The sequence below is a fragment of the Trachinotus anak genome, unplaced genomic scaffold, assembly GCF_046630095.1.
Source record: "Trachinotus anak isolate AG129_WGS33_773 ecotype Australia unplaced genomic scaffold, CSIRO_AGI_Tana_v1 ptg000018l, whole genome shotgun sequence".
Lineage (NCBI taxonomy): Eukaryota > Metazoa > Chordata > Actinopteri > Carangiformes > Carangidae > Trachinotus > Trachinotus anak.
In genome coordinates, this window is record NW_027273869.1 from 16684119 (window position 1) to 16711386 (window position 27268).

Here is a 27268-nt window from a genome sequence, read left to right on the forward strand (position 1 = left end):
CCTGCAGCAGGTCCTTTTTATTTAATCGGTCAGAACAGGCGTTAAACTGGCTGTCAAAGCAGATCCAGACGTGTATTTTAAGGAAGTCTGACATTTTTGGAAATCTTATTTGCTTTTATGTCTTGAGTAAGACAAGAAAACTGATACCTCTCCCACATCTGTGCAATAAACATCAAATATTTTAAATATAAATCAAAGTTAACTTAAACACAACAGGTGAGTGTCTCCTTCTACTACATTCAGTAACTCCAGGGAGGAGTATGCCGCCATGTTGCCACGGCAACGAGATGAAAACACACAGCCTCAGAAAATGAACATAATTAACATCCTATTCATGAAATAATAAATAATGTAGATGTTGTAGATGAAATAAAGACCACGATCCCAGAGGTAACTGTGTTAATGAATAACAATGAGTGAGGAAGTTTCCACACACAGAATCAGTTAATGCAAGTTCAGGCTTATTTTCTGTTTTTACTTCACTGTGGCATCAACTTCACTGGGATATAAAAGCTCAAATGAGCAGTGCACAGATCAGAGACTCAACAGTGTCAGATAGCGGCTTATTTATATGCATTCACTGAACTGTTAATATTCATCACTTTTACACTTTAAGTTCTTGTTTTCTTTAGTTCTGACCTAGTCTGTTCTCACAGAGCAGATCTCACTGCTCACGTCACTTGATTTAATTCAATCTAAAGCTACAATGTGGAATTCAGTGACTGTGAAAAGGGTAATTTGATGATTTATATTTTGTTGTTGTCCACCTGAGCAGCCATTTAAAGAGCCTCCCTTTACTTTCACATCAGTGGTGGAAGAAGTGTTCAGATCATTTACATACAGTATAAGTACAAATACTACACTGTAGAAATACGGTAAAAGTAAACGTGGAGAAGTATTATCTGAATAATGTATTGAAGATATCAAAAGCTCAAGTTTTTATTCTGCAGAAAAAGATGTATTTTCTTATTTTCTTCTTGGATAATTGTTGCTCAGTACAGGATAACATAAAAGTACCTCAAATCTACTGATGTTATTTTCCACCACAACTTTATCTGAGTGCATTCACCACTTTACTCACATGTTTTTCCTCTTTAGGTAACTTTGAGTTGGTGAGTTTGCTTTTGGAACGAGGGGCAGACCCCATGATCGGGACCATGTGTCGAAACGGTATCTCCTCCGCCCCACTGGGAGACATGAACTCGTACAGCCTGGCAGCAGCTCATGGCCACAGGTAACACAGACACAGTAACACACACTGGAGCATATACACTCGCTGCAGCCACCAGAGATACGAATATCTATTACCACGGTGTTGATCCATTTATACACTCTGCCCTGGTCGTTCTGCCTCTCACCAAATCCTGCAGCGTTTGAGAAGCAGATATCTCAGTTTCCCCGTCGGACAGCAGGCGACGATAAGCGCCGCAGTCTACTCAGAGGCACTTATGGCTTCAGTTTGACATCATTTCCCTGCAGCTGAGTAAGATAAAGCCCATTAACATTCAGGGCAGTGAGAGCTGTTGGGAAGTGGAGTGGAGGCGCAAGCCAACAACACAATGCAGCATTATTAAGACAATCAATTTTCATATGATGATCATGCTGCAGCGCGTCGTGAGCTGGTTCAAACTGCACAGGAGATTTGGTGAGTGAAATTGCTCAGGGACAATGATAAAAAGGTACAAAAGGATGAAAAAATACTTAAATACTACTGCTTTCAAGTTCCTCTTTTAGAAGTTTTGAAAGAGTCATATGAGAAGATTGATCTGTTTTATCTCTGTGTTCAGTGCAGGGACAGATTTTGCCTAAATTAACATGAAACAGAAGAAATTAGTCAGTGACAACCGCATCCCATTATCGTGAGTGTGATATCTCAGTTAACTTCTTCACATTTGGCACAAGCATTCACTTGGATGCATGATTAGAATTTGGTGGTCAAAGGTCAAGGTCACTGTGACCTCTCAAAACACGTTTTTCACCATAACTCACAAATTCAGACACAAATTATGACACAACTTAACTCAAATTCAAATGCAGTGCTGTAACTGAGGGAGGGGAGATTGTGACCGTATTGTTAGCCTGTAAGCTAGTCCCCGAAACATGCTAGAATCCTTTCAGAGGAAGAAAAATGTGGGAAGACAGAGACGTCACAGTGAGGGACAGGACGTCTCCAGTGCCGGCCTCTAAACGAGCCCCTCCTTACTGAAGCAGATGGTGCAGTGATGCGTCCTACGGTTGTGATCCCACTTCATACGTGAACATGTTGAAGTCATTCAGTCGCAGAAGCAGTGCGGCGCTGTGACGTTGCAGGCAGCCCTGATATTTGCAGACTAAAACAAAGCTCTCCTTTTTCAGGAGACAATCACCGTCAGTGTCTGTATTATGACTCTGCAGACCTGCGACACAGGTTCACACAATTGTGCTTCATTAAGTGCATGAGAATTTTTTGAGTGTCATCAGAGCTGGAGAGTTGAAGGGCTTAATGTTGAGTTAACACAGTATGTGTAGGTCAAATTTAGAACCATTTTCCGGTTTGTGCTCATTCCCTTTACAGCTTTTTGTCCTACAGCTGACCCCAGGCCTTCCTGTGTGTTTCTCCCCACAGCTTTCGTCTCTTTTTACCTCTTGCCCTGACCTTAAAACCATCTGTTCTTCAATCTTATCACTCTGCTTTCCTTTAATCTCCATCTGTGTCTTTATCGTCTCTCCTTTCCTCTCCAGGAATGTCTTTCGGAAGCTCCTGTCCCAGTCGGAGAAGGAAAAGGGGGATGTGCTGTCCCTGGAGGAGATCCTGGCCGAGGGGTCGGATCCCGGTGAGAAGAGGTTGGCTCTGCAGGCTAACAGCGGAGGGACCCTGCGAACAGGAAAGGCCAAACTGAGAGCCCTGAGAGAGGCCATGTACCATAGCGCAGAGCACGGCCATGTGGACATCACCATAGACATCCGCAGCTTAGGTCAGATTTACTAATACATGCTTCACTGGCACACATGCCTCGCTCTCTGGTGCCTCCAGCTGTCCTGGAGCTGTGCTCATGCTGTGCCTGTCCTGTCCCGTCCTGTCCAGTCCTGTGCTGTCCTGTACACACCCTCAGCAATCACCGCTACTCATCCAACCATGAAACTGTCTCAGAAGCAGGACTTTTTATATCCGAGGCGATAATAGCCTGGGCCAAAGGTGTGAACACGGTTATGAAACGGTGTCCTCAAGCAGTGCTCTTCCTGTAGATGTGGCAATCATCAGCTGTCGGCCCAACATTGTCGAGTTCATCGGGCGCAAGACCTTATGTGGCTGTTGATTAGGATTAATTGATTTTAGGTGACAAAACAGTCTCACCACAAGGGTCAGCTGCTGGTTGTATCACACAGTGTTCCTCAGCAGATGGAGTTTCCAGTTTTTCTCTTGTGTCTGTACAATAAATATGAAGTTCTGTTCAGCAGTCAGTTAGCTTAGCTTAGCACAAAGACTGGAAACAGATGGAAACAGCTAGCCTGCCTCTGTCATAAGGTAACAAAATCCACCTACAAGAGCCTCGAAAGCTCATTAATCAACACATTATATCTTGTTGGTTTTGTCAGTACAAAAAACATTCGTGTAAAAGCAGTACACTGTGGTTTTACTGTATATTATAAGATATTATAAGACTGACGGCTCTCAACTATTGAATTTAAAGTCAGAAAATAGAAAAAAAAAATGCCCATGAAAATGTCCCAGAGCCCAAGGTGACGACTTTAATCTGCTCATTTTGTCCGTCCAACAGTCTGAAACTCAAAGATAACAAATTCAAGATGATGAAAAACATAAAAAATCCTCAATTTTTAGAGGCTCAAACAAGTAAATGTTCGGTTGATAAATGACCTCAGTGATTCATCAATGAATTTTCCACTCACTTAATCATGTAATAATTTCAGTAGTGCTATAGAGACACACAGCTCCCACCGTCATGCCATGATTTATGTTGATTTCATGCACACATCATTCACTGCTCATCATATTGTTGCTGAACATTATGGTCATTTTTTAACAGGACATCCTTTAATTATATTCAAGTTCTGCCTTTTTATTCCCACCGGCGCCTCCGACTTTCCACTAATCCAACGCTCACCGTGCAATTGCCCTTCAAACTCGCACTAACGCCATAAAGTGATGGAAACATGGTCGGTTCTCTCGCCCTTGAAACCGCTCAGACATCAGACTCCCTCTCTCTGTGGCACAAGTGTGTATTTACTGTGCGTGTGGTGGTGTTCCCAGGCGTTCCCTGGACGCTGCACACCTGGCTCGAGTCCCTGCGTACCTGCTTCATCCAGCACCGCCGGCCGCTGATCCAGGGCCTGCTCAAAGACTTCAGCTGCATCCAGGAGGACGAGTACACCGAGGAGCTGATCACACACGGCCTGCCGCTCATGTTCCAGATCCTGCGAACCAGCAAGGTCACCGGGGCTTTCTTTCATGTGCATGTAAACAAAATGCTTGTTAGGGAAACATCAGACTAAGTGAGGCTGGTTTGCTGGGAATACAAATTGCCCTGTGCTCATGTGCTGGGGTGACATTAATACTCATATTTGCATATATTTAGTTGCATTCCAAAGCATATTATCATACATTTGCATAAAATTTTGTCCTGAATAGCTCATGGAAAACAGAGGCCACAGAACTATAATCTACATATAAAGTTTCTGTCCTCAGTCGTGTTGGTGTGTGTTTGCAGAACGAGGTGATAAGCCAGCAGCTGTCAGTTATCTTCACCCAGTGCTACGGGCCCTTCCCCATCCCTAAGCTGACAGAGATCAAGAAGAAACAGACCTCGCGCTTAGGTAAGACAGTCAGTTAAAAATAGTGTTTTCCTGTGCTTTCTGCATTAAAGGAAGCTGAGTGACGAGGGAGCGACAGGGGGGTTAGAGTCAAAGTGGAAAACCCGAAGATTCTTGTTTTTTTTTTTTCGGAGGGGTGGATTTGTCTCCTACTTTGGTGAGGTCAGAGATCACTTGTCAATCAAACTGATTTAATAGGAGGAAACCTTTTTCACTCAAGCTTTCAGTTCATGATGTCGCTGTCTATGGTCCTTCTTCAGCAGCTTTTAAAGCTTTTATGAACTCTCTGTAGGTTGCATCACTTTTATAAAACACCATTTGGTCCTTTAAAGGTCCCATATTTTACACCTTTACAATGTCATATTTGAAGTGTTGATATATTCTGTAAGATATATTTTAAAACCATCTTAGTGTAGTTATACATCTCCGCTCTCAGGCTTCTCTCTGGAGCTTTAGTAACAACAAGTCTTGGGCTTGGGGTGTGACTGAGAGCGGTGACTGCTTTTTTGTGACATCACAAAGTTACAGAAGTCCTGACGGCTGGTTTTAAGGCTCAGTTTCTGAATACAGGCTGTGTGCATTTCTCTGTGGACTGAGGCTTTGATACTTTCACAGTATTAATATAGAACCTAGACCTGCTTTATAATAAAAAAGACATGGACATCTACCTTTATACTATATGGGACCTTTTCAAAAATGCAAAGGTATACAGATCCAAATAACACAATTGCAGCCATATTATTCCAGTTTCAGAGCCTAATATCACATCAAAGACACCAGCTGTAAAACATGTTTAATTACAGTTGATTTTGATAATCACCTGTGACAGGTGCTGATGGAACTTTTTATGCAGAACTACAGCTCCCAAATGTGTTTGACATGTGTTTGACATTAACGTTAATGACGTTAACATTTTTAACAATAACAAAATGAACATATATTACCATATGCATAGCCTGGGTAATATCAATACTCTTATTCATTTTAATATTCTGTCAAAGTCCAGTTTGTGGCAAAGGTGACTAGTTCAAAACTTATCAACTTATGTAATAATATTTAAAATGAAAAAGTTTATTTTATTATTGTTTTACACATAAAGCGGTGGCATCTGTGTGACTCCAGATCATAGAGAAGTACAAAACACAAAAAATAATCACATCTGACATTTTATCCTCAGAGTTCATTCCACAAACATTTATGATCACAGGTTGTTTTGTGAGCAGATATTTGTAATGATGTGATTTATCAGTCTGATCTGTTAGTAAAAGGGCCTTTGAAGTTGGGAAGGTCACAGACTTTTCCATGTTTCCTTTTTTTTTCTGATGTTCTTTTTAATTAGAGCATGAGGCAGAGAAACACTCAGTGACTGCGCTGCAGCTCCACCTAGTGTTTGTTTAACAACAGGATGAAAATAAAATGACAAATGGTTTGTTACTTTGTGTGTGAACACAATTAATGCCTGAAAAATCTTTGACAGCTAATTAATTTATCACAATAGTCAAGTATGCGCTGAGAGTAATTAATGACCACATTAGCTTAATCTTGTGCCGTTTGCTGTTCTACCTCCACGGTGAAGGAGACTTGAATAATGATGCATCATTAGGCTGTTTTTATTGAGTCTTTTTGTCATCTTTTCTTTTTTCAGATCCTCACTTCCTGAACAACAAGGAGATGTCTGACGTCACTTTCCTGGTGGAGGGGAAACCATTTTATGCACATAAAGTTTTGCTGTTTACAGCTTCACCCAGGTAAAGGGAACTTTTTTCCCTTATGAAGAAGTTTATTACTATGTCTTTGTCTTCTGTCCTTTTTTTCCCCCATGTACTTAAATAAAACTATAGTTGTCAAACAGCTGTGATATTCTTCTCTGTCATCCAGGTTCAAGTCGCTGCTTCAAAACCGACCAGCAGCAGAAAACACCTGTATTGAGATCAGCCATGTCAAGTACAATATATTCCACGTAAGATGTTTGTTGTTTTAGTTAATCATTGGTTGTGTTTTAAAATGCAGAGTCAGTTAACACTACAACTAACAATTATGTCCTGATAATAATGAATAATAACAGATTTTTGAAGACTAAGCCACAATGATATATCAGCCAATATTTGTAGTTTTGGAGAATTGTGACCAGTGCTGTGTGGAAAATATCCTAGTTGGAAAATAAACAATGTAAAGGCAACATTGGTTTTAAATGACCTCAGTTGTGTATTAACTTTCTGTCAATGACTATTTGATTAACTGAACAATAGTTTCAGCACCGAAATCAGTATTTTAATCAGTATTTAGCTGATTATTTGTCAGTACTGTTGGGATGCTTTCATCATTTGAGTAGATAGGCTCCTTACCCAAACTTTAATAGGATTAAAAAGCTACAGAAAATAGCCATCAAGTAATACTAGTAAAAAACTTTAAAAAATAATAATAAAAACAATTATACTGTAGACTGAAGCCTGTTCTCTCCTCTGTTTCAGTTGGTCATGCAGTATCTGTACTGTGGAGGCACTGAGTCCTTGCACATACGCAACACTGAAGTTATGGAGGTAAGACAGACTTAACCAAAGCCTGCAGAGCGACAGCGTTGGTATTAGCATTTCTAATCCCAAGTCCTGTGCCTCATTCTGTGTGGCTGTACTGTTCCCTGCAGCTCCTGTCTGCAGCCAAATTCTTCCAACTAGAGGCCCTTCAGAGACACTGTGAGATCATCTGCTCCAAGAACATCACCACCGAAACCTGCGTGGACCTCTACAAACACGCCAAGGTGAGGAACCCTCTCTGGGAGCTTGTAATGGACAGATGGACAACAGATACTTTAAGTATTTGTTCATTATAAAATACCAATGTAAACAGGCCGAAAACGTTCCTGTAAAAAATTCTTACAAAAGATATAAAAGTAACGAGCTCATGGTGATTGATAAAAATGTGATATTAAATATTGATGAAACACTTCAGTCTGCCTGTTTTTAAAGCTGCACTAATCAATTTTTGTTTAGTAACACAGGATCAAAAGACTGTGTATCGCTTGCAGAGATGAAGCCACAGAGAATCATCACCCAACTCTGCAGCTCCCCTCACCTCTACAGATTTTTAGCATCTCTGAACTCACTGATTGTTTCGGTTCACTCTCACTGCTCATAGTGATGCTTTCAGTGAAAAATCTGTACAACTGATTTAAAATGGTTTAAAAAGCCCAGGAGTCCAGGAACAGCTTTCTGAAAGCTGCACCTGTTCCTGTCTTTGACCTCTAAACCTTTTTCTTGTAGTCGCTGTGTCTTAGACGTAAGATTGTTGAACCTGGTGGCCTTGCTGTTGTGAGTAGTTTAAATGGAGTAGTTGTAGGGGCAAACTGTCATTTTCTGCTGTTCTTTCATCTCAGGAGTTCGGTTCAGCAAATGTCTTTTTGATTGTTTGTTTGTTTGTTCACCCTCAGGATTAATCTTTTCTCTTGTTTTGGCCTTGATTCACCCGAGCTGCTTCAGTTTATTACCACAATTTCACCTTTTGTAGTAATGAATTATTTCACTTTAACTGCAGTTTTAGTGTTCAGACTTTGGTTTGGAGACCAGCGACTTTTTTTAATGCTGTCTCTCAGCCCCTAGACGAGGGTGTAACACCCACTGAACACAGCCTGCTCAGCACCAGACGGCAGGTGAACACAGTGGAGCATTTAGCAGCTTACGAGTTGGTGGAGACCAAAGACAGAGCTCAAAATAAATATTAGACTTCAATTCAACAAGTGGACGGACACTTGACTTCAAATAAATGCTAATGTTGCTGAGTGACTGAAGCAATAAGCACGCCACTTTTCGCTAACTCATTTGCCAAATTAGCTTTATAAGTTGCTAATATGTCTGTTGCTTTTTTAGCTTTGTGCTGCCCCCAAGTGACTAAAACATGAATTAATGTGAGTTGAATGCTATGCTACAACAGTGAAACCTCACTGACCTTAAAAGTCAATAAAGACAAATGCAAAAATTACAGATAAATAATAGAGAAAAGTGGCTACTGTAAAATGAATTAACTTGTAAGAATAAGACAACTCCAGTAATGTAGAAATCAAAGTGCATGGTGGATGGACAATATTCTCACATGGTTCCTGAGTCATTGCAGATTATTGCAATTTTCTGGACTTTCTGTCATGAAAATAATTAGATTGTGTTTGTGTAACTAGTTTTGTATGAAGCTAATATCAATAACTAGTATCAATGGGCTGAAAGCAACACAACACCGCACCAGTTTTCACAAGGATTGTCTCATTTTTCTTCAAGCAAAAAACTCAACCATATCAGAATGTTAAAAAAAAACCTACAAACACACAAGTTTTACACACAGGTGCTTCAATCCAGGTTCAAAACAGCTAACGACTGTCTTTTTTTTTTTAAATTTAGTTCCTTGGTGCCACGGAGCTGACGGCTTTCATCGAGGGCTATTTCCTGAAGAACATGGTGCTGCTGATCGAACTCGACAGCTTCAAGCAGCTTCTGTACGAACCCCCTCCTGCCGAGAGCCCCGTGTCCAGCCCCGGCATCTGCTCCGACATCCTCCTCGACCTGGAGAAGACCCTGGCCACTCGCATCCACTCCATCCACCTCTCCACCTCCAAGGGCTCCGTGGTGTGACGCCGTCCTCTCCGGAGCTCTCCGATCCAGCCGCAGCATCCATGTAACACCATCCAGCGTCCCCCTCCCCCTCCTGGCCCCACCACTGAAGAGGAGTTTTTATGTCAGGGATTCCCTTTAATTCTGCCTGTTGCAGCCAACTGAGGGTTAACGTTGGCACGTGTAACAAAATCAGAGAGAGAAGTTTCTCGCTTTGTCAGAGGCTTGAACTCGTCGTCCTAATGGCTCCCACTGATCACATCACACCCCATACAGTAAAAACTGCAACACAAACAAACAACTGACTCGACCCAGCAGTATCACTTAGACCTAACCACGATTATAAAACTTTCTATTGTATTTCATATAGAATACATGCATGAAATACATACTGCACACCTTTTTTGCTTAAAAGGTAGAGTAGAATTTTAACTCAATAAAAGCAGCTTTCTCATCATCTCTGATATGAGACTTCGGTTTACAATAACATCACTTTAAGGAAGTGGATGCCATTGCAGTATAAAGTTTCACACATGCCAAAACATAAATATAATCCTACTATACAACCAATAAAAGTGACTAGTAGCAATGCCAGCAGACAGATTTTAGGCGGACTTATTTGAACTTCTTTACATTTCATTCTGTCACTTCTATGTTGGATACGTTTCACTGTGTTATATCTACTGTGTGCAGAGGCCAAACTGATCACAGGAACTTCCACCGTGGCCGACACCGCAGCGCTGATTCAGACTAAAGACGGCCCACTCAGTGAAATCTATGCTGACGTACGCAAGGAGCACGGATGTCCAACTGGGAAATTAACTTGTGATAACTCCACGAACACTGTCTTTTTTTTTTTTTTTTTTTTGCATGACACCTCCTCAACTGAGCTGCCCTGATATTGCTTTTTATGCAGAGCTTACTTCACGAACCACTTTCGCAAAGGGGAAGTAAGGGGAAAACGCTGCTTATTAACTTTGTATCTACTGCAAAACAGACTGGACTGAGCCGGATTTGGAGATGGATTTTGACTGGCAGGGAATTTCTCTTAAAGATATTTAAAGCAAAGTGTAAATACGTCCTGAAAGTCATCGTGCTGGTCGTTCTTTTTTCTTTTTGTAAACTGATGTACAGTATTCTCCTACACTCGCTTGGCTGATGACAACAGTCTCATTGAATGTGCTCCCTGAACAATTTGTTCCCGCTGTATGTCTCTGTTTATGCAAAGTTGCATGTTTAATCTGTTTTGTACGACTCCTCCGTTTCGCTGTAGGTGTGCTGTCTGTGTAGATCGGTAGGTCTGAGTAGGGTGTTGATTGTTCCAGTTGAAGTCCCGTCGAAGGATTTTCCTTTACATTATTTTGCTATTTCTGATACATTCCAAATTATCAGGGTAGATCACAAGATTTAAAGTCACCTTTTTGTTTCAAACTTCGCCTCACCTGAGTTTCTCAATGACAACAGCCCTGGATTTATTAGAGACACAAACAGTGACACGTGACTCTCAAAGTGTGTTTCTATCCATCTGTTTTTATGCGGACAGCTCAGTGGACATGCCAGAAAAAAGTTGAAACATCATATTTTCTGAGGTGGACAAGTTGGTTGATTAAAAATGGATAACAGCTAAAAGTCCAATGGAAATAGATTCATCATGACAAACATGAAGTATATGACTTGAACGTCCACAGATGAAAACGTTCCATCACATACCCCACATCATTTTTGGGGAATTAGCAACTGTTTATCTTGATGTGCACAGTGGTAGTGGATGAAACATGTATTAATCTGCATTAATCTGCATTTTCTGGGAACACAGAAGGGGAAAATCCCCTCAGGAAACTGCAGCTCCTCACAGTTCGTATCTCCATGGACCTTCATCAGTCGTCAAAGACACAATGTGAAACAGCACATCTTCTCACTAAAGCCAAACAAAGTGGAACCAAATCCCAAACACCTGAGTCAATTAACAGATCAATGATTGAAAAAAATGCAACATTTTTTTTAATAAAAGATAATAGATGCAAAATAAGCTGATTTCACGTATTAAAAAAGATCAGACATTAACAGTGATATTTAATGTTTCATTACCAAGTTTCATTTGCATTTTATTTAACTTAGCATTCCAGTGGTTATATCGGTAATTGATGTTGCAATTGTCCATGGTGTTTGAGAATTTGATTGGTTGTTACAGCCTGTGGCTTTAGTGTTTAAATGTGTCGTTTCATGTTGTTAATTTGATGCCTGACAAATGTCCGTGATCCAAATGTTGCGTCTCTAATGAACTCAGTGCTGAAGGTATTGGGACATTCAACTTTTTGTTCCATGTGAATGAGTTTTCCTCCACACCCGCCCACATGCTGTGCATTAGATAACACTTATCAGTTCTAAAAGGGCCAAATGCTAAACCAAACACCCTCTGCAGTATCAGCCCTGTTGTTTAAACTCGCTCAAATGGGGCAAAATCTTAATGCAGTTCAACAGAAATTGAAGAATCCCTGTTTGACTTGACCATGACCCCCTCACTCAGACACAATACATCTCAATTTAGGAAGAAACCATACACCATACAGTCTATTTTATGAATGTAACAATGCAACAAGTTGGATCCTTACAAAATGTGCAATGTCAGTTCAGCAACAAACCAAAAGAAGATGCTTCCCTCTGTTTCTAACAGCTTACAATGCAAATGTCTCTAAAGTGTCCTCATAGTTTGTGGTGGTTGTTTCTACATTAATCTGACTGTACCTTCAGATAAGACAAATCTCATGACTTCAAACACTGTAGCACACTCAAAATTACTTCAATATTTGTTTTGGGCCAAAAAAAAAAAAACATTTTAAGAGAAACATATAAGGCATATACGAGTTGGTTTTAAGTTCTGTAAATAGTTACAGAAAGTGAAATATAGATATTAACCTACGACTTTATTTTCTTACCTACATACATAGCACTATATATTTTATTTTACATTTCACAGCTATTTTGTTTTACAAAAGTGAAAAAGATTATATAAAAAGATGCTTTAAAGTTTTGAAATTAAGCAATATTTCCATTAGACTGTATTACTCTGACTAGTACAATGAATAACATGCCACAGGATACGGAGCTATAATATAAATGTAAATTGAAAGACACTTAACAAACAAGTGACTGAAAAAAGCCTGGATATATTATTTTTGTTTATATTTGTGTGACATCCCACGATGTATTTTCCTTCAAATGTATTTCACTCATTTTAAATTTCTAACATATGGACTGCGAGTCTGTTGATTTTACCCTGATAGCTTTAATGAAGCGGAGAAGTTTAGACTAACTCTGGTTGAGATCATTCACGTTTATTAAACATCTTGAATCATCACACATGCCCACGTTTGAACTGAAACGTATGTATTTAAATGTGAAATGTAACTTAAAGATGCAAACTGTTTTGTCTCCACGGGGGCAAAAAGGTTCATAATGATGTCAAGCACTTTCTGTGCTAGTGTTACTGTAGCCTCACACAATCAAAAGCATTAGTATTTGAACTGTAAGCTTAAGTTTAAGTCTCATTGTGACCCAACAGCAGCTGAATATGACTTAAACATTAACAGATGAGAATAAGCCGAGAGACTTGAAGCTTATCTCTGTTTATATCAGTCTTAATGTTATGTCATTAGCAATAGACGGACTTTAGCTTGCCCCCCTGTGCTGACGCTTTTGATTCGAAACTGGGTCAAAGCCGTAGAGTAAATGTTGGTTCGCATGGCTCTTCTTGTTTAATGTTGTTGAGAATGTGCTCTGTACACCAGCTCTGTCAAACAGGACTCTCCCCTTTAGTTGTCTGAGCATTTATTTGCCTGCGTATTTGTTCCTGGTAATAAACGACAATTTCTCCTAGAAGCAGTGGAAACATGCATGGGATGTTCACTAGATTTTAAATCCACGGGGGGATGAACTTTTGCAGTTTTATTTTTCCTTTGATGAAAACATGTATATTGTACAAAATATATATATATATATGAAATATAAATTATACATGGTGTGAGAAGCAGGGATGTGGTGGAGTATAACAACGAAAAGGAATGTTACACTCGTGCTACAGTTTCTGTCGTTCCATGACATGCTTTTGTGGACAGCTAATAAACGACCACAGTTTAAACAGTATTTTCTGTGTCCATCATTTGGTCCAGAGTGGAATATCCAAACTGAAATTATTTGTACAGATATTCCTGGTGTCTGAGGGATGAGGATCTCCAGCTGGTAAAAACTTTTCCAGTCAAATATCTCAGCAAAACGGCACAAATCATGGTGCAAACATTCAAATTCCTCACAGGATGAAAACTTTAAAGTTATCCCCTGACCTTTCATCTCCTGACAATACCAACATATTTACATTTTTTTTTGTATTTACCAAACACCTTTAATACAGATGGCGGCAGTAATTTGTGTTTACTGCTCTAATAGTGCTGAATATCATTTGACATATTTTGCCTTTCTGACAGAGAAAGTTACGACACTTATTCAACGACTGTTAAAGATAAAAAATTTAAACTTTCATCAATGTTTTATTTATTTCTTTACAAGAGCAATTAGCATGGCCGTGGATTTTCATTACTGTCAGTGCAGTTACTGCACTAGTTCCACAGGCACCAGTGTTTGTGTCCCTGTTAGTTTGTTCGTTCGTATTCTGTATTTTTTAAATTGTTAACAAATTCCATGAAAAGAGAGAAACAAACTGTATTCTTCCATTTTTCAGTATTTTCTGACATCCCCACTCTGTCTGTGACACGCAGCCTTCAGCCCTTTTCTGAAGACACTAATCTTTAAATTCAGGTCATAAATAAGTAGTTTTAAGTTTTTAAAGGGCTTAGTAAAATCCTAAAACAGCTGAGGGTTGTAGTTTTTAACAAAGGGTCTTACAAAAAGAGTAACCAGTGCATTTGCTGGGTTCTTCAGCTGTGGATTAACACACATTATTGCTCCAGTGAGTATTTGCAGCAGCGGGACAGTCTATAAACTCAAGTGATGAGGAACATTTCAGCCAGAGGTCTCAGACAACACTGGAGCTCTATAACACAGAGGAATCAGATACACAGACAATACTTGTAAATCAAATAGCAGTTGGTCTTTTCAAGGGATTTGTTGAAAACAGATCAGAATAAAGAAAGAAAATAAGAAATATATTGAATATCACCAGATTTATACTTGAAGAAATAGGAGGCCAAACTCACAATGACAGAGACATTCAGTTTTAATTTAAAAGCCGTCATGAGGGGAATAAGGAACAATAGCTGATATAAAAGGAGTGTGGCAGCTGAGAGATGAGGAACATTTACTCCTGGACTGTTTGTTAAGAACAGCACATATATAAATGCTCATTATCAAATAATGAGAAATGCTTCCTTTAGGATTTCCAGTATTTACATTGGTCTACTGTATAAATGATAAAAAAAAAACAACAACAATATGAAAAGTTGGACTGAACATGCACAGTAAATGTAGGACCACTGACAAATCTTCTTTTACAAGGACACCGCAGCATCCCCTGAATAAAAATGTGACAAATCTGGCTGCAGCCCAGCACCAGGGTGTTTTATCTGTCCCTTCGCTTCGACCAAGCAAGTGACTCAAGACTGTGGAAGTCATGACAGCCCCGTCACAAAGCCAGCGGACTGCCTGCAGTCAGACGGATGAAGAAATACAAGGTCGCGAAGGGTCTGGAGGAGAGTTTGGCTGTGATTCAATTTTGGGGATTCCTTTCCTCTGTGTATATGGTAGTAAATTGAGACAGTAACGGTATTTCTTTTTCTTTTTCTTTTTCTTTTTCTTCTTCTGAAATCTATGTTGGGCAAAACAAGCAAAGGGCCGTGAAAAAATGTGAGGGGCTTTTTCATTTTTTCTGACATTTTATTGACTGACTTTATTTGACACATTAATCAATACTGAAAATCGTTGCACCTCCAACATATATACAATATCTATACCTATATATAATATCTATGTCATTTTTTTACTCACCTAAAAAAATTCTATCAGCCTCATTGCCATAAATTAATCCAGAGCACAGAATATAGTACATACTTATTCTGAATTTAAACATTCAATAGGCGTATAATAACTGAAACAATCATTTATCAAGTGGCTTCAATTATTTAACCTTCTCTGACAAACAGAAATACTTTGTTGTTTTTGCTACTGAAGCTGTTTGTCTTAGAATTAAATGTTAGGACTCATTTAATCTAAAAAAAAAAAAAAAAAAAAAGTCATATTTATATTATATTATATATCATATTTTTTCTACCAAAGAAAGGTAGTTTAGGTAGTTTAGGTAGTTTACATGTGATGATTTGCATGTGCATTGATTTAAACTTCCCTAAACATATTATTGCCACAGTGAATAAACATGTGAAACATTGGGACAAACAGTAGACATTTGGAAATTTGGAAATTATAAGCAAATCATTATATCATTATATTTATAGCAAACATGAGGACCGAGCGGTATTTGCATTTAAAGTTTGGGCTCACTTCCTCAAATGGCCTCTAGGGGGCGGTAACACCAAAACACCTCCATGTGCGGCGGACATTACGCAGGCGAAGAAGAACAGATTTCCTTTGCTGCCAGTCCCAAAGTTAGTCCGGTGATTGGGTTTGTAGTTTTCTGGACTAAACTGAGCAGAACAGGTGTCCCGGCAGGGACATGAGCGGACACGAACCCGCAAAAGCCCGCGGCTACTGAATGGGACCCACCGCAGTGACTACGCCTGCGCACTCCGCACAGAATATCGAGCCGCCCTTCCTCCCCGCCGCCAGCTCGCACCGCAGGGTCGGGCGGACGTGGACTCACAACAACCCCGAGTTGATTTGCGTCTTTAACTGAACACTTTCCGAGTTAAAATGGAGAGTCCGCAACGCACCGAGAACGGTAAGCTAGCGGGGATGTAAACACGTCCCACCCGCGGCGAGTTGTGAGGTTTTCTTTTGGATTGTGTGCGTCCGATTTTGAACATGGCGTACCCCGCTCTGAGATGGCGGTGGCTTTGTGCTGCGTTCCAGCGCCAGAGAGCTGATGTGTGCGGTAGTTAGAGGAATTAGCTCAACGTAAGCTAAGCTAATTAGCAAACACTCCGTCCTGATATTTTCTATCAGAACATAAATGCTTTAACTCAACAGACAGTGGCAGCTGGAAGCGATCGCTGAAACGGTTGACAGGTGCTGCATTCGCGGGCTTTAGCTAGCCAGCGGCTAAAGGCTAAAAACAACTAGCGCCTGAAAGTCGGACGGGCGTTAAAAAAGACACCCAGCGACGCGCTTCCTTAAGCAAAACAGTAAAAGGAGAAGTGATGTCATTTCAAAGAAGTGCATTACCTTTACCATTTCCACACAGCCTGGATAGGATGGAAAAATCACGACTGTTGCAGCCATGTTTAGCATTTAGAAAGTGTGCTGGAGTGCAGTGAGTCGTTATTACGACACACATGCAAGTTCCTGAAGGCAACTGGGGACCAGTTTGGAGGCGGTGGTTGAGCAGTTGTGGCCCCAGATCCTGCAGGGGCCACAAAACCAGTGTTTCTCAGTTGGTCAGTTTAGTTGTGTTAGTGTTATTGGTTAAACAGTTGATTGTTGGGGATAACTTTATATGGAAATTTACTAGAAATAAATAATAAATAATATTATCTCACCTGGAGACCAGGTTCAGGGGCCACAAATCTAGGTTTCATACTGTCATTATTTCAGTTAATGTTGTGATTAACTGGTTCTCGTTGTGTTGTGTTTCAACTTATATTTGTTTTTTGAAATTAATATAAACCTGGAATGACAAAAAATGATATTAAATGCCAGTTCAGTTTGACAAAATCTGAGCAGTTTTACACAAAACACATTTGAAGTATGTGGTGTCTCATAAAGAAACTGGCACAGCAAATTGACCTCAGAGACATTACTTTAAGGCTGCATTAACAATTGTTGTCATTATTGTTTGATCTGCCGATTTTTATTTTCTTGATTCATTAATTAGTCAGTGGGACGAACATGTTTGAAAAATGCCCAATATAATTTCCAGCAGGTCAAGGAGATGTTTTCAATTTGTCCTTCACTTCTACTGATTGTCCCAAACCTAAAGGGAGTTTTGCCGTCCTACATGACAAACAAGAGCATCAGATCCTCTCATCTGAGAAGCTGGGACCAGAAAACGTTTGCTATTTTTGCTTGAAATGATTATCAATATAGTTGCTGATTATTTACTTATTTATTTGCTTCTTTTGCAGTCGATTAAGCAGCACATTCATTAGACCAACCATAAGCTAATGGAATAGATAAACTTACTGAACTAACTGAAAGTAAATGATAAATAATTATAATTGAATGTATCTGTACAAAATGTCATATCAAATGTATGTTAAGCATAAGTTAGATTTATCACACAGGATTTTTTTGTGATTTGTCTTTTAGTAAGAGGTCGGTGCTAATAAAACATCAGCCTAACCGTGGACTTTGAACATACTTCTTTTTTCTCTGATAACCACATGCACATTGTGATGTATTTTTCAGATCAGCCTCTTCTGCTGCCGTCTCTGCGCCTCTTCATACCACCACTGCGCCTGGTGTCTGCAGCCATGTGGCAGGTCGTGCAGAGGGGAAACGTGCAGGACTACGGGATGGTGGAGGAGTTCGTCAGCACTGTGACAGAAATTGTGCCTGAACTACTGAATGCAGATCAGAAAGCTCAGCTCCTCCTGGGACTCAGAGCACGGGTAAGACTGTGGAGTGTTGAGCAAAGACATTTAATGATTCAGAAGAAAACACAAGGGAGTGCATAAAATGACAACAGCAGCAGTTTGGTTTCTTCCCTGCAGATGTTAAGCTGTCAAAACAAAGTGTACAAACCTATTGTTATGCACACAAACAACAAAAAGCTGAATTATTACCTGACTGACAGTAACCTGCAACACTGTGAATGTCTCATGTCGTCTGAAGTTTCCAGTTTTGAATCCTGTGAGTAACATTTCCAGGCTGCACTCTCCGTTATACTCACCTGGAGGTGAAATCATGTGTTTTAGGTGGTTCTTGAATTGTGTCAAGCCGAGCAGATAAGTGACAGAGACACCATCGAGATGCACCTGGAACAGATCAAAGCCCTTGTGTCCACTTGGGCAGCGCAGGTTAGTTTCTTAAAATGTGATCTGCGGATCTGAAGTATGGTCATATTTTACATCCTTTTTTTTCTTTATTCTTAAACTACAACATATTTTTTGTTCCAGCCATGTTTTGCAGAGGTTGAGTTTCCAGAATCAAACTTTGTGGATCAAATCGAATTGTTGTTGAAAGACTCTGAAGAGAAGGAGAAGTTTTTCCAGGTTTGTGATTTTATTTATGTTTATTTATGCTAAAGTATCCCACAACCAGTCTATATGACATATTGTCTCACTGTCGACGTTGTTTCAACAGTGCCTTATTGTTTTTCCTCCAGGATGTTTTCCCGACAGATTTTGGGCCTGAATATGACGGCGCTCTGCAGATGCTAATGCTGGATTTCCTGTCCAGACTGGAGAAGCTCCTCCCAGTACCAGACATCCAGCAGGTACTGGAACCTTCGAGTAACCAGTTAGTTTGTCACTTACCAGAAAAAATAATGAGGTATAAAGAGGAACCTGATGGGAGGCAGGTAGAGCAAACATTAAAACCAAGTGATAGGCAGGTCTTATTAGCATTACCTGGTGGTTTGTGTTAATCTCCTGTCATGATTAAACTTGGAAGGAGGACACTCGATTTTTCTTTAGCACATAAGATTACAATGGAAAAAATTTGAGTATGTTGCGCTCTGTTATACTTAACGTCTGTCTCTTCTCTAGACTGCGTCCATGCTCTGTGCTGTCCCCTCTGCCCTGGAGGAGTGTGTGCACTCAGTCCCCGACCTGCAGCACCTGAAAACTGTGCTCCTGTACCACACAACACTCGGACATTTCGATTTATCTGGTGAGTCTCATCTGGACTGCATGTGTTGTCTTTGGTTGTGGGTAAAATATGCAAAAATATATTTGATTATTGTTGTATACGATTTTATCCATTAAATTACCGTTTACATGCACTGCTCAGAGTCGACAGAAAAAGTGAAAGACAGTGTCAGTCAAGCTACAGTTTCAGAAATACTTCTCCAGTAACATTAAAACGAGCTCACTACAGTTTATTTCGGGTCTTTTCACAGCAGTCATGAGGGAAATCAGCAAAACAGCTGATCAAAGTTTCAGATATGCTATTGTACATGCTCATGAATCCACCACAAAAAGTGTTGGTCATGATCCAGTAAACAGGCTCGTATTTGGAACAGGTTTGGGATTTTTTTTTTTTTTGCTATGACAACAGCTGTAGATGTATTTTTTTAACCCAGTTTTGAAGAATAGATTCATTCAGGCTTGTGTCAAATATACAGTAATTAAAATCAAGTTAACTCAATACAAAGAATGGGGCCTTGAATAAATATAAAAACCTTGTTACTGATGTCCTTGTAAACATAATAATATTGGAGTTGCTAACAGGATTCCTCTTTTCCTCACAGATGAAACTCAGACCATTCCATCATCTTTTGGGAACTGCATCCTTTCTTCATTGTCCCTCCCTCAGCTGGAAAAGGTTGTAATCGACACAGATCAAATACAGTTACAGCCTCCATCAGAGCATCTACAGGGTTGTATGACTGTCCAGGTGGAGGGGGAAACTGTGACTCTGTTGGACTACATACAGATTGAACAGCCGTCAGGTTTGGTGGAGTCTGATGTTCAGGAGGAAAATCATGTGAACGAGGAGGAAACAGCTGGAGACACAACGGATGAGGATGTTAGTGACACCTTAAAGCCAGCAGCTTTCCAACCACTCAAACAAAGCAAAAGGCTGCAGTTAAAACGAAAAGCTTTAAAAGAGAACGACTCAATGATGGCTAAGAAGCAAAGAAAGAAATACTCAAACAATAAGACGTGTCCCGTGTGCAATAAGACATTCCTTCGAGCTGCGGCCATGAGACGACACCAGGAAATTCATTCTGCAAATCGGGATCTCAGGTACAAGTGTGCCAACTGTGACAAGCGATTCAGGGACCATTACGACATGAACCGGCACAACATGCGCGTTCATGAAAGGGAGGAGGTGAGCAGCAACGCTAAAGAAGAAGACCCAGAGGATCCCTGCACCTCTGAGATGTCAGAAAATAAAAATTGCGCTTTGTGTGGGAAGTATTTTGCACGTCGTGTCGACATGGAGCGACACATGAAGTCCCATTCAGAGGACCGTCCGTATCAATGTTCTTTCTGTGAGAAGAAATTCAAGAATCCTTATGTCTTAAAGAGACACCAGAAGGAGATTTGTAAGAGCAGAGAGCTGAAAAAGCCAAGGAGGAGAGAGACACAGCGGCTGAATCCACAGCCACCTCCGGAGGGGTCGACGGAGGGTAAGATCTGCCCCATCTGCAGCAGGATATTACCTTGCACTGCAGACATCGCAAAGCATTTACGCTCTCACTCGGAAGAGCGTCCTTTTATTTGCGTCACTTGCGATAAGGGCTTCAAGTACAAGGACACGTTGAAGAAGCATCAAATCATTCATGGCCACGAGGGGATCAGAGAGGAGCAGAGCAAGACAGTGGAGCAGATTTTGGCTGAAGCAGACACTCAGAACTGTGATGATACTAGCAGCCTTGATAAGAAAGAAAGTAATCCAGAGATACCCACAGACACACCCGAGGAGCCCGCATCTGCGCCTGTGCAAAACGTTAGCAAAAAAGCCCAGAAAGTATGTCCTGTCTGTTCTAGAGCGTTCGACAGCGTGAAAACACTGAACAGGCACATACAGTGCCACACGGATGATCGGCCGTACCACTGCGTCCACTGCAAGAAGCGTTTTAAACACATGCACGGGCTGAAAAGACACCAGATTTATGCCATTTGTCACAAGAAAATCACCCGATTCTTGTGGAAAAAGGAGTCGAGAGCGGGGCCCAGCCAAAGCGAAGTAAACAGTGCTGACACCCAACAGGGGCCACCGCTGAAGATACCCGTGTGGTGTTCAAACTGCGGCAAACACTTTGAATACCTGTCTGCTTTGAAGGAGCATCAGGAGAACGTGTGCAAAGTGGATGTGAGGGAAATCATGAAATGCGACTCCTGCGGGAAAGAGTTCAAGAGCATGACCTTGCTCAAAGTGCACCAGAGGATCCACGACCCGCTGTACTGCAAAGAGTGCGGGAAGATACTCGCGAACGAGGCTGCTTTCGAGAGGCACAAGTTGATGCACAGGCCGATGCAGTGCACAATGTGCGACAAGGCTTTTACCTTACTGAGGCGCTTGAGGGAACACTACGAGAAGCAGCACAACTTCACCGGCCCCTATCCCTGCATGCAATGTGACAAAACCTTCATGCAGCTGTCCTACCTCGCCATCCACCAGAGGATCCACAAAGGAGAGTTCCCTTACGTTTGTAACTTATGTCCAGAGAAGTTCCGATCTTCCAACTGCTTGACAGTTCACCTGAGGAAACACACTGGGGAGAAGCCCTTCCTGTGCTGGCAGTGTGGAAAGTGTTACCGCTCAGCCTCAGAGCTCACGGTCCACATGGGAACCCATTCGGAGGAGAAACCCTGGGTCTGCACAGACTGCGACATGGCGTATCGCACAAAGCTGCAGCTGACCAACCACATCGAGCAAATCCACATGGGCGTCCGGTATCCCTGCAACAGCTGTGGGAAGCAGTTCATGAAAGAGACGTCGCTGAAGAGGCACGAGCTCATCCACACAGGCGAGAGGCCTCACCAGTGCACGGTGTGCGGTAAGACCTTCCTGACCGCCAACGAGCTCCGACTGCACAACAGGTACCACACCGGGGAGCGACCCTACAAGTGTGAAGTGTGCGGGAAAGCCTTCATCCAGTCGGGTTATTTGAAGTCGCACATGCGCATCCACACAGGAGAGAAGCCATTTAAATGTGACATATGTGAGAAAGGCTTCAGGTTGTCGTATCACATGAAGAAACACAGGCGGACTCATGCTGGGAAGCCAAAGAGCTATGCATGTGAGGAGTGCGGGGTGACATTCCTCCAGAAAAAATCCCTTTGGGAACATGTGCTCACTCACACCGTAAAAATCGAACCTTCATTCCCTGATGAAGTGGAAGTAGTACTTCAGTAGAAATCCTTTTATTTTCATGCAGGTTGTTTTTTTTTTTCATACGATGTTCAGGTCATGTACATGGTCAAATAAGAACACTTAATTTCTTGACTTTTAATTCAACTTTTTTAAATTTGATTTTGACCAATCTGTAAGTTATTTTGTTCCCCTTGTTGTTTCAGTGTCTTGATTCACATGTTCTCTAAGACATATTGATGATCTGTAAGGCATGTGTATAATTTCAGCTTACATTGCTTTTTGAAATAAATCAACCATGGGTGTCATTCTTGTGCCTTTCATTTGTAAGTCAAAGTGTTGTAAAGATTGACAGAGTAACTTAAAACTTCAGAAACTTTCGAAAAATGTCCAACAGGCTGTAGTTCTAGTTTCTCCAGTGTCAGGATGTGCTTCTTTTCCCTGTTTTACATCATTTTAAATTAAATATTTTGGCATCAATTCAAAGACGTCACACTTTGCTTTGGAGAAGTGTGATTGATGTGTTGATTGTTCCCTAAAATTTTAGATTAGATTTAGGGCTACAGCTGATTTTTTTTTTTTTTTTTTTTAATGAACAATTAATCTAAGAGCCAAAGATGACATCTTTAAATCTCTGGTTTTGTCTGATTAACAGTATAAACCCAAAGATGTTAAATTTAGCATCATAAAGCAAAGAAAAGCAACTAGTAATAGTAGTTTTTGGTGGGTTTTTTCGAGCAATTCAAATGTTGAAATAATTAATAAAATTAAAATAGATAATAGTGATTAATTTCTTGATCCACTCATTTATTTGTTGGCTAAGAAGCTGTAAAAATGAATCAACAAAACATGTAAAGATCATTACTTAATAGGAATTTAGGATATTAACATTATTTTGGGTACAGTACCAGTGTGTCCCAATTGTATACTATACACACTATACTACTATACACTGTACACAGTAGATACTATGTGGAATTTATTTTAGCACACAAAAAATACAGATACTTCACTCTTTTACACCAATAAGTAATGATTCAAAACACGTCTGTCATGTTGATGTGACCCCAAATTACACTTCACAAATAGATAATAGTGATTAATTAACATAGACATGACAAGGTTTACCAAGACTTTAGCTGTAATTTTTTGTTTAAGGACACATAAAAGCTGTTTCACTACCATCCACATCTTGCTTTAAATGTTATTAGTTTGCATGAGTATTACAGTAGTGCTGTTTTACCACGAGATGGCAGTATAGTAATAGTAATGATGATCAGGGCCTCAGCAGCTTCACTACACAGGGGAGGGTGAGCTGTCGGTGTTGCCCCCTGCTGCCACAGCTTGTGTTGGAGGATTTTGACCCTGGAAGCTTCCAAATACATAAATCATCATGGTTTTTTTTATCCTTTATTAACATACGTATTTCAAATCTTAGTAAATATTTTTTGGATTACATACATAGGGACGTGCTTAGGCTGTAATTTGCGGGGAAGCACATTTGTTTATGCAGCTTTTTACTTGATGCAACATAAATTTCCCAACAATTGTTTATACAGGCTCAGTGACTGCAAATCAATATTTACCTTCTGCTCTTCCTCACAGTCTGTGTCACCTGACTGTTTACCCAGCCTGAGTGACAGTCGAAACCACAGCGGCAGCAGCCACAGCAGCATCCCTGCCCATTTTCAGAGAAACTGCTCCCATCTCTCAGAAAAATCAAAGGCCGACTGAGTCAGAGCTTCTCCAGAGTGTTGGGAGCAGATCACTTTTTAACCCAAAGCATATTGATTTATATGGGGCTGTAATTGCTTCAGTGTGTCCTGGATTATTCCCCCCGTAATTGAGGCCTGGCAGAGGTCTCTTTCCTAGACATAGCCTCCCCGGTGCCAGGTGGTTGGCAGAGGATCACCGAACCCACTCCTCAGCCAGCAGGATAGAGCCAAGGAGCGGTGGCCCTTGCCCCCCAAAACCACTCGTCGTCGTGGGATAAGTAAACAGCACAAACAGCACGCTACCCTGCGTGCTTTGAGGTATCTCGCTTAGGCCCTCGTCCAGCTCTAACTGCAGAATGAGGCAGCACATTCTGAGCAAAGCAGGATGGGACAGACGGCTTGCTGCAGTATCACTGACACTAAAACGATCTGAATGTGTGCATCTTTTCGGATATTTGACTCTTGTCTGTGGCTTCTCTCCGCAGGATCAGTTGTGTTTACTGCAACCACATATTGAGGCTGTAATTACTGTACATGCTATTGTTCAAGTATTTGTTTTGTTTTGTGTTTTTGTTCCTGACTCAGTGGAACATTCCTGGATTTTGTAGCCGATGGAATGCTTGCACGCTCAAACAAGTCTCGCCATTATCGTGGTGTCACAAGCACAGGGTGGTAGACAAAATAATGGAAACACAACACGAAAGCAACATCGCTGTGACATTTGACCTATAGTTTGTGCCTTATGTTGCCCTTGCTTTACAGATTTCGTCTCACCAATGCACCTGCAGTTGATGTGGCCTCTTTGGGGCTCTGTGATGCTTTAAACCTACGTGAATCTGAGGGTCACAAGATCAAAATTATAAGACAGAAAAATATGTTTATTTTGCACAAAATTCTGTTAAGGTTTTGTTACTTTATTCTGAATTACTGGATACCTTCAGGCCTATATAAATCCTTTGAATGAAACGTTCTGAAAGGGAAAAGAAATCGAACTAATTACAGCTCATGTCCTCACTAATTAGTCACTTAAGGGAATAATTTGACTTTTTTAGACGCTGAGAATATTGATACCACTCTTATATTTGTATGGTAAATATGAAGCTACCACAAGCTAGCAATCTTTGTTCATACAAAGCTAGTGACTCGCTATCGGAAAATGACAAGACAAGCCAGCTGGGCACGAGCTAGCTGGTTAGCATGCTAACTTCAGTGGAAGAAAAGAAGTGATAGGAACAAGCAAAATGAGAGTTGCTGTCAGACACTGGACACAGCTCTTGGCAAGTAAAGGAATGAAGTTTGATGCTAAACTCACAACGTCTCTACTAGACTGGTAAGTAAACAGCTGCTGATGCTAACGTTGGCTATGTAGCAGTTTTAAGAGCAGTAAAACAGGTGTTAGCTATTGCCCAAATAGTTGCCCATTTATTTGTCCAGCAGTTACAGAGCAACGTTAGCATACATGTTCAGTTGTGTTTGTGTCTACCTGATGAAAATAAGTCCAATATTCACTCTTGTTTTAGCTTTGTTATGGTCTCCACCAGCTCCTGATGGAAATGTCTGTCTTTTTAGCCGCTAAATGCGAAACTATGTTCACCAGCTATTTGCTAACTTTTTTAGCAAACAGCTACCTGTGTGGAGGTATGCTAATTTTGAGAATATTGATCGGTGCTGCCGATCTCTCTTTTCTTTTGTCGACCTCTCTGATGTGTGTGCAGCTTCGCAGACCAATTAACATTAACTGAACATACTGGTAACAAAACATACAGTGTATAACGGCCGGTGCCTTCGGAGGATGTGGCTCGATTGTTTTCATGTCTCTGTCGTTAAGCCTCAATGTTTAGTTTCTTAAGAAACTGATGTGATAACAGTTTGTTGAAAATCCTGCCACTTCCAACATGTTCTTCAGCGATCACAAACAGTTAAACTGTACCAGAGATATTTTTGAAAAAGTAGGTTTTGATCATCAACAGGCACCATGGAATTTCCTGACCTTTTTGCCAAAAAACTGTGACCCCTGCATGTTACTACGGAAACATAGCGTATCAAAATAAGCGCCCCATTTCTTGCGTTTGCTCCATGACGCACCTTTATTTCTTCCATATGAACAGTGTATGGCACAGCACAGGGCTTCGATAACAACATCAGCTCTGAATGCATGGACAGCAGTGCCACACATAAACTCATGAGCACCACCACCATTACCCTGCATAACCACCAAGCTTGGGAAAGTAATACACACATTTAGAAAAAAAAATTACAAATTACCCCTACAATCACTTGCAATAGATACCCTACTTTCATTGTTTTTGCAAAGCTTTTTTGTTTTAGTCAGTGGATAGAGGAGGGAATATAACACAGAGAACCCACTGAGCTGGAAAACCCTCAGACTAATCAAGAGAATAGAGGAGGATTGCTCTCCTAATCAAGTGTGTGTAAGTGTGTGCGCTTGCATGTGTGTGTTTCCTCAAGTGAACCTGTGTGTGTGCCCAGACATATCCCCAGCCTCACACATTCCCTCCCATCTTGGGTACCAGCCCTGCAATCCCCACACTCTGCCCTCCATCCTCCCTCGCCGCTGTAGTCTTCACGCAGGCTTTTTGCAAAATCAAAAGCTTTATCTCGTTTTTCTTCCACTCTAATTATTCCTCCGTCCTCTCACTTTCATCCACTTGCATTCATTTGCATTCTGCACCACTGTCTGTATCTGTGTATCCGTCTGACTTGGACATTTGTTTGGCAGGAGAGACCAGACGGGATGCTGTTCACACTGCAAAAAATGTCCATCTTTGCAAGTCTTTTTGTCTTGCTTTTTGTTAACATATAAAGATTGTTCTGAACGGGTTGATAAAACTCCACTTGTTAGAAAATTTGTTGCAAGAATTTTCTTTTGCAAATATAACTCTTTTTAAAGATGGCAGATCACTTATCTGTTATAAATAAAACAACATTAAACTGAAGAAGAAAGTGCTTTAAAAAGTGTGAATACATTGCCAGTAAGTGAAATGATCCATTCAGCATTTATTTTTAACGCTTCCTCAAAAG

At 40.7% G+C, this 27268-nt stretch overlaps 2 protein-coding genes across 5 annotated transcripts in view; both read left to right on the forward strand.

The window, feature by feature from the left end:
* The window catches only part of LOC139635356 (ankyrin repeat and BTB/POZ domain-containing protein 3-A), a 162236-nt gene extending 148689 nt beyond the window's left edge, over positions 1 to 13547 (forward strand). For all 3 annotated transcript variants that reach the window (XM_071502572.1, XM_071502573.1, XM_071502574.1), the window contains 9 exons: positions 1099 to 1234; positions 2722 to 2954; positions 4250 to 4428; positions 4707 to 4812; positions 6455 to 6557; positions 6688 to 6769; positions 7281 to 7349; positions 7454 to 7567; positions 9195 to 13547. In XM_071502572.1, coding sequence (XP_071358673.1) covers positions 1099 to 1234; positions 2722 to 2954; positions 4250 to 4428; positions 4707 to 4812; positions 6455 to 6557; positions 6688 to 6769; positions 7281 to 7349; positions 7454 to 7567; positions 9195 to 9425 — 1253 coding nt within the window. In that variant the 3' untranslated portion in view covers positions 9426 to 13547. The remainder of the gene's footprint in view (positions 1 to 1098; positions 1235 to 2721; positions 2955 to 4249; positions 4429 to 4706; positions 4813 to 6454; positions 6558 to 6687; positions 6770 to 7280; positions 7350 to 7453; positions 7568 to 9194) is intronic.
* Positions 13548 to 15965: 2418 nt separating this feature from the next.
* LOC139635355 (zinc finger protein 11-like) lies at positions 15966 to 22819 on the forward strand. Of its 2 annotated transcripts, none has more exons than XM_071502570.1 (7): positions 15966 to 16308; positions 17934 to 18136; positions 18443 to 18544; positions 18644 to 18739; positions 18853 to 18963; positions 19235 to 19358; positions 19939 to 22819. In XM_071502570.1, the coding sequence occupies exons 1-7, from the start codon at positions 16281 to 16283 to the stop codon at positions 22554 to 22556; spliced, it is 3282 nt and encodes a 1093-aa protein (XP_071358671.1). In that variant the 5' UTR covers positions 15966 to 16280; the 3' UTR covers positions 22557 to 22819. The 2 variants fall into 2 exon arrangements, with proteins under 2 accessions (XP_071358671.1, XP_071358672.1); XM_071502571.1 differs by lacking the exon at positions 15966 to 16308 and adding an exon at positions 16829 to 16963.
* The last annotated feature ends 4449 nt before the right edge of the window (positions 22820 to 27268 follow it).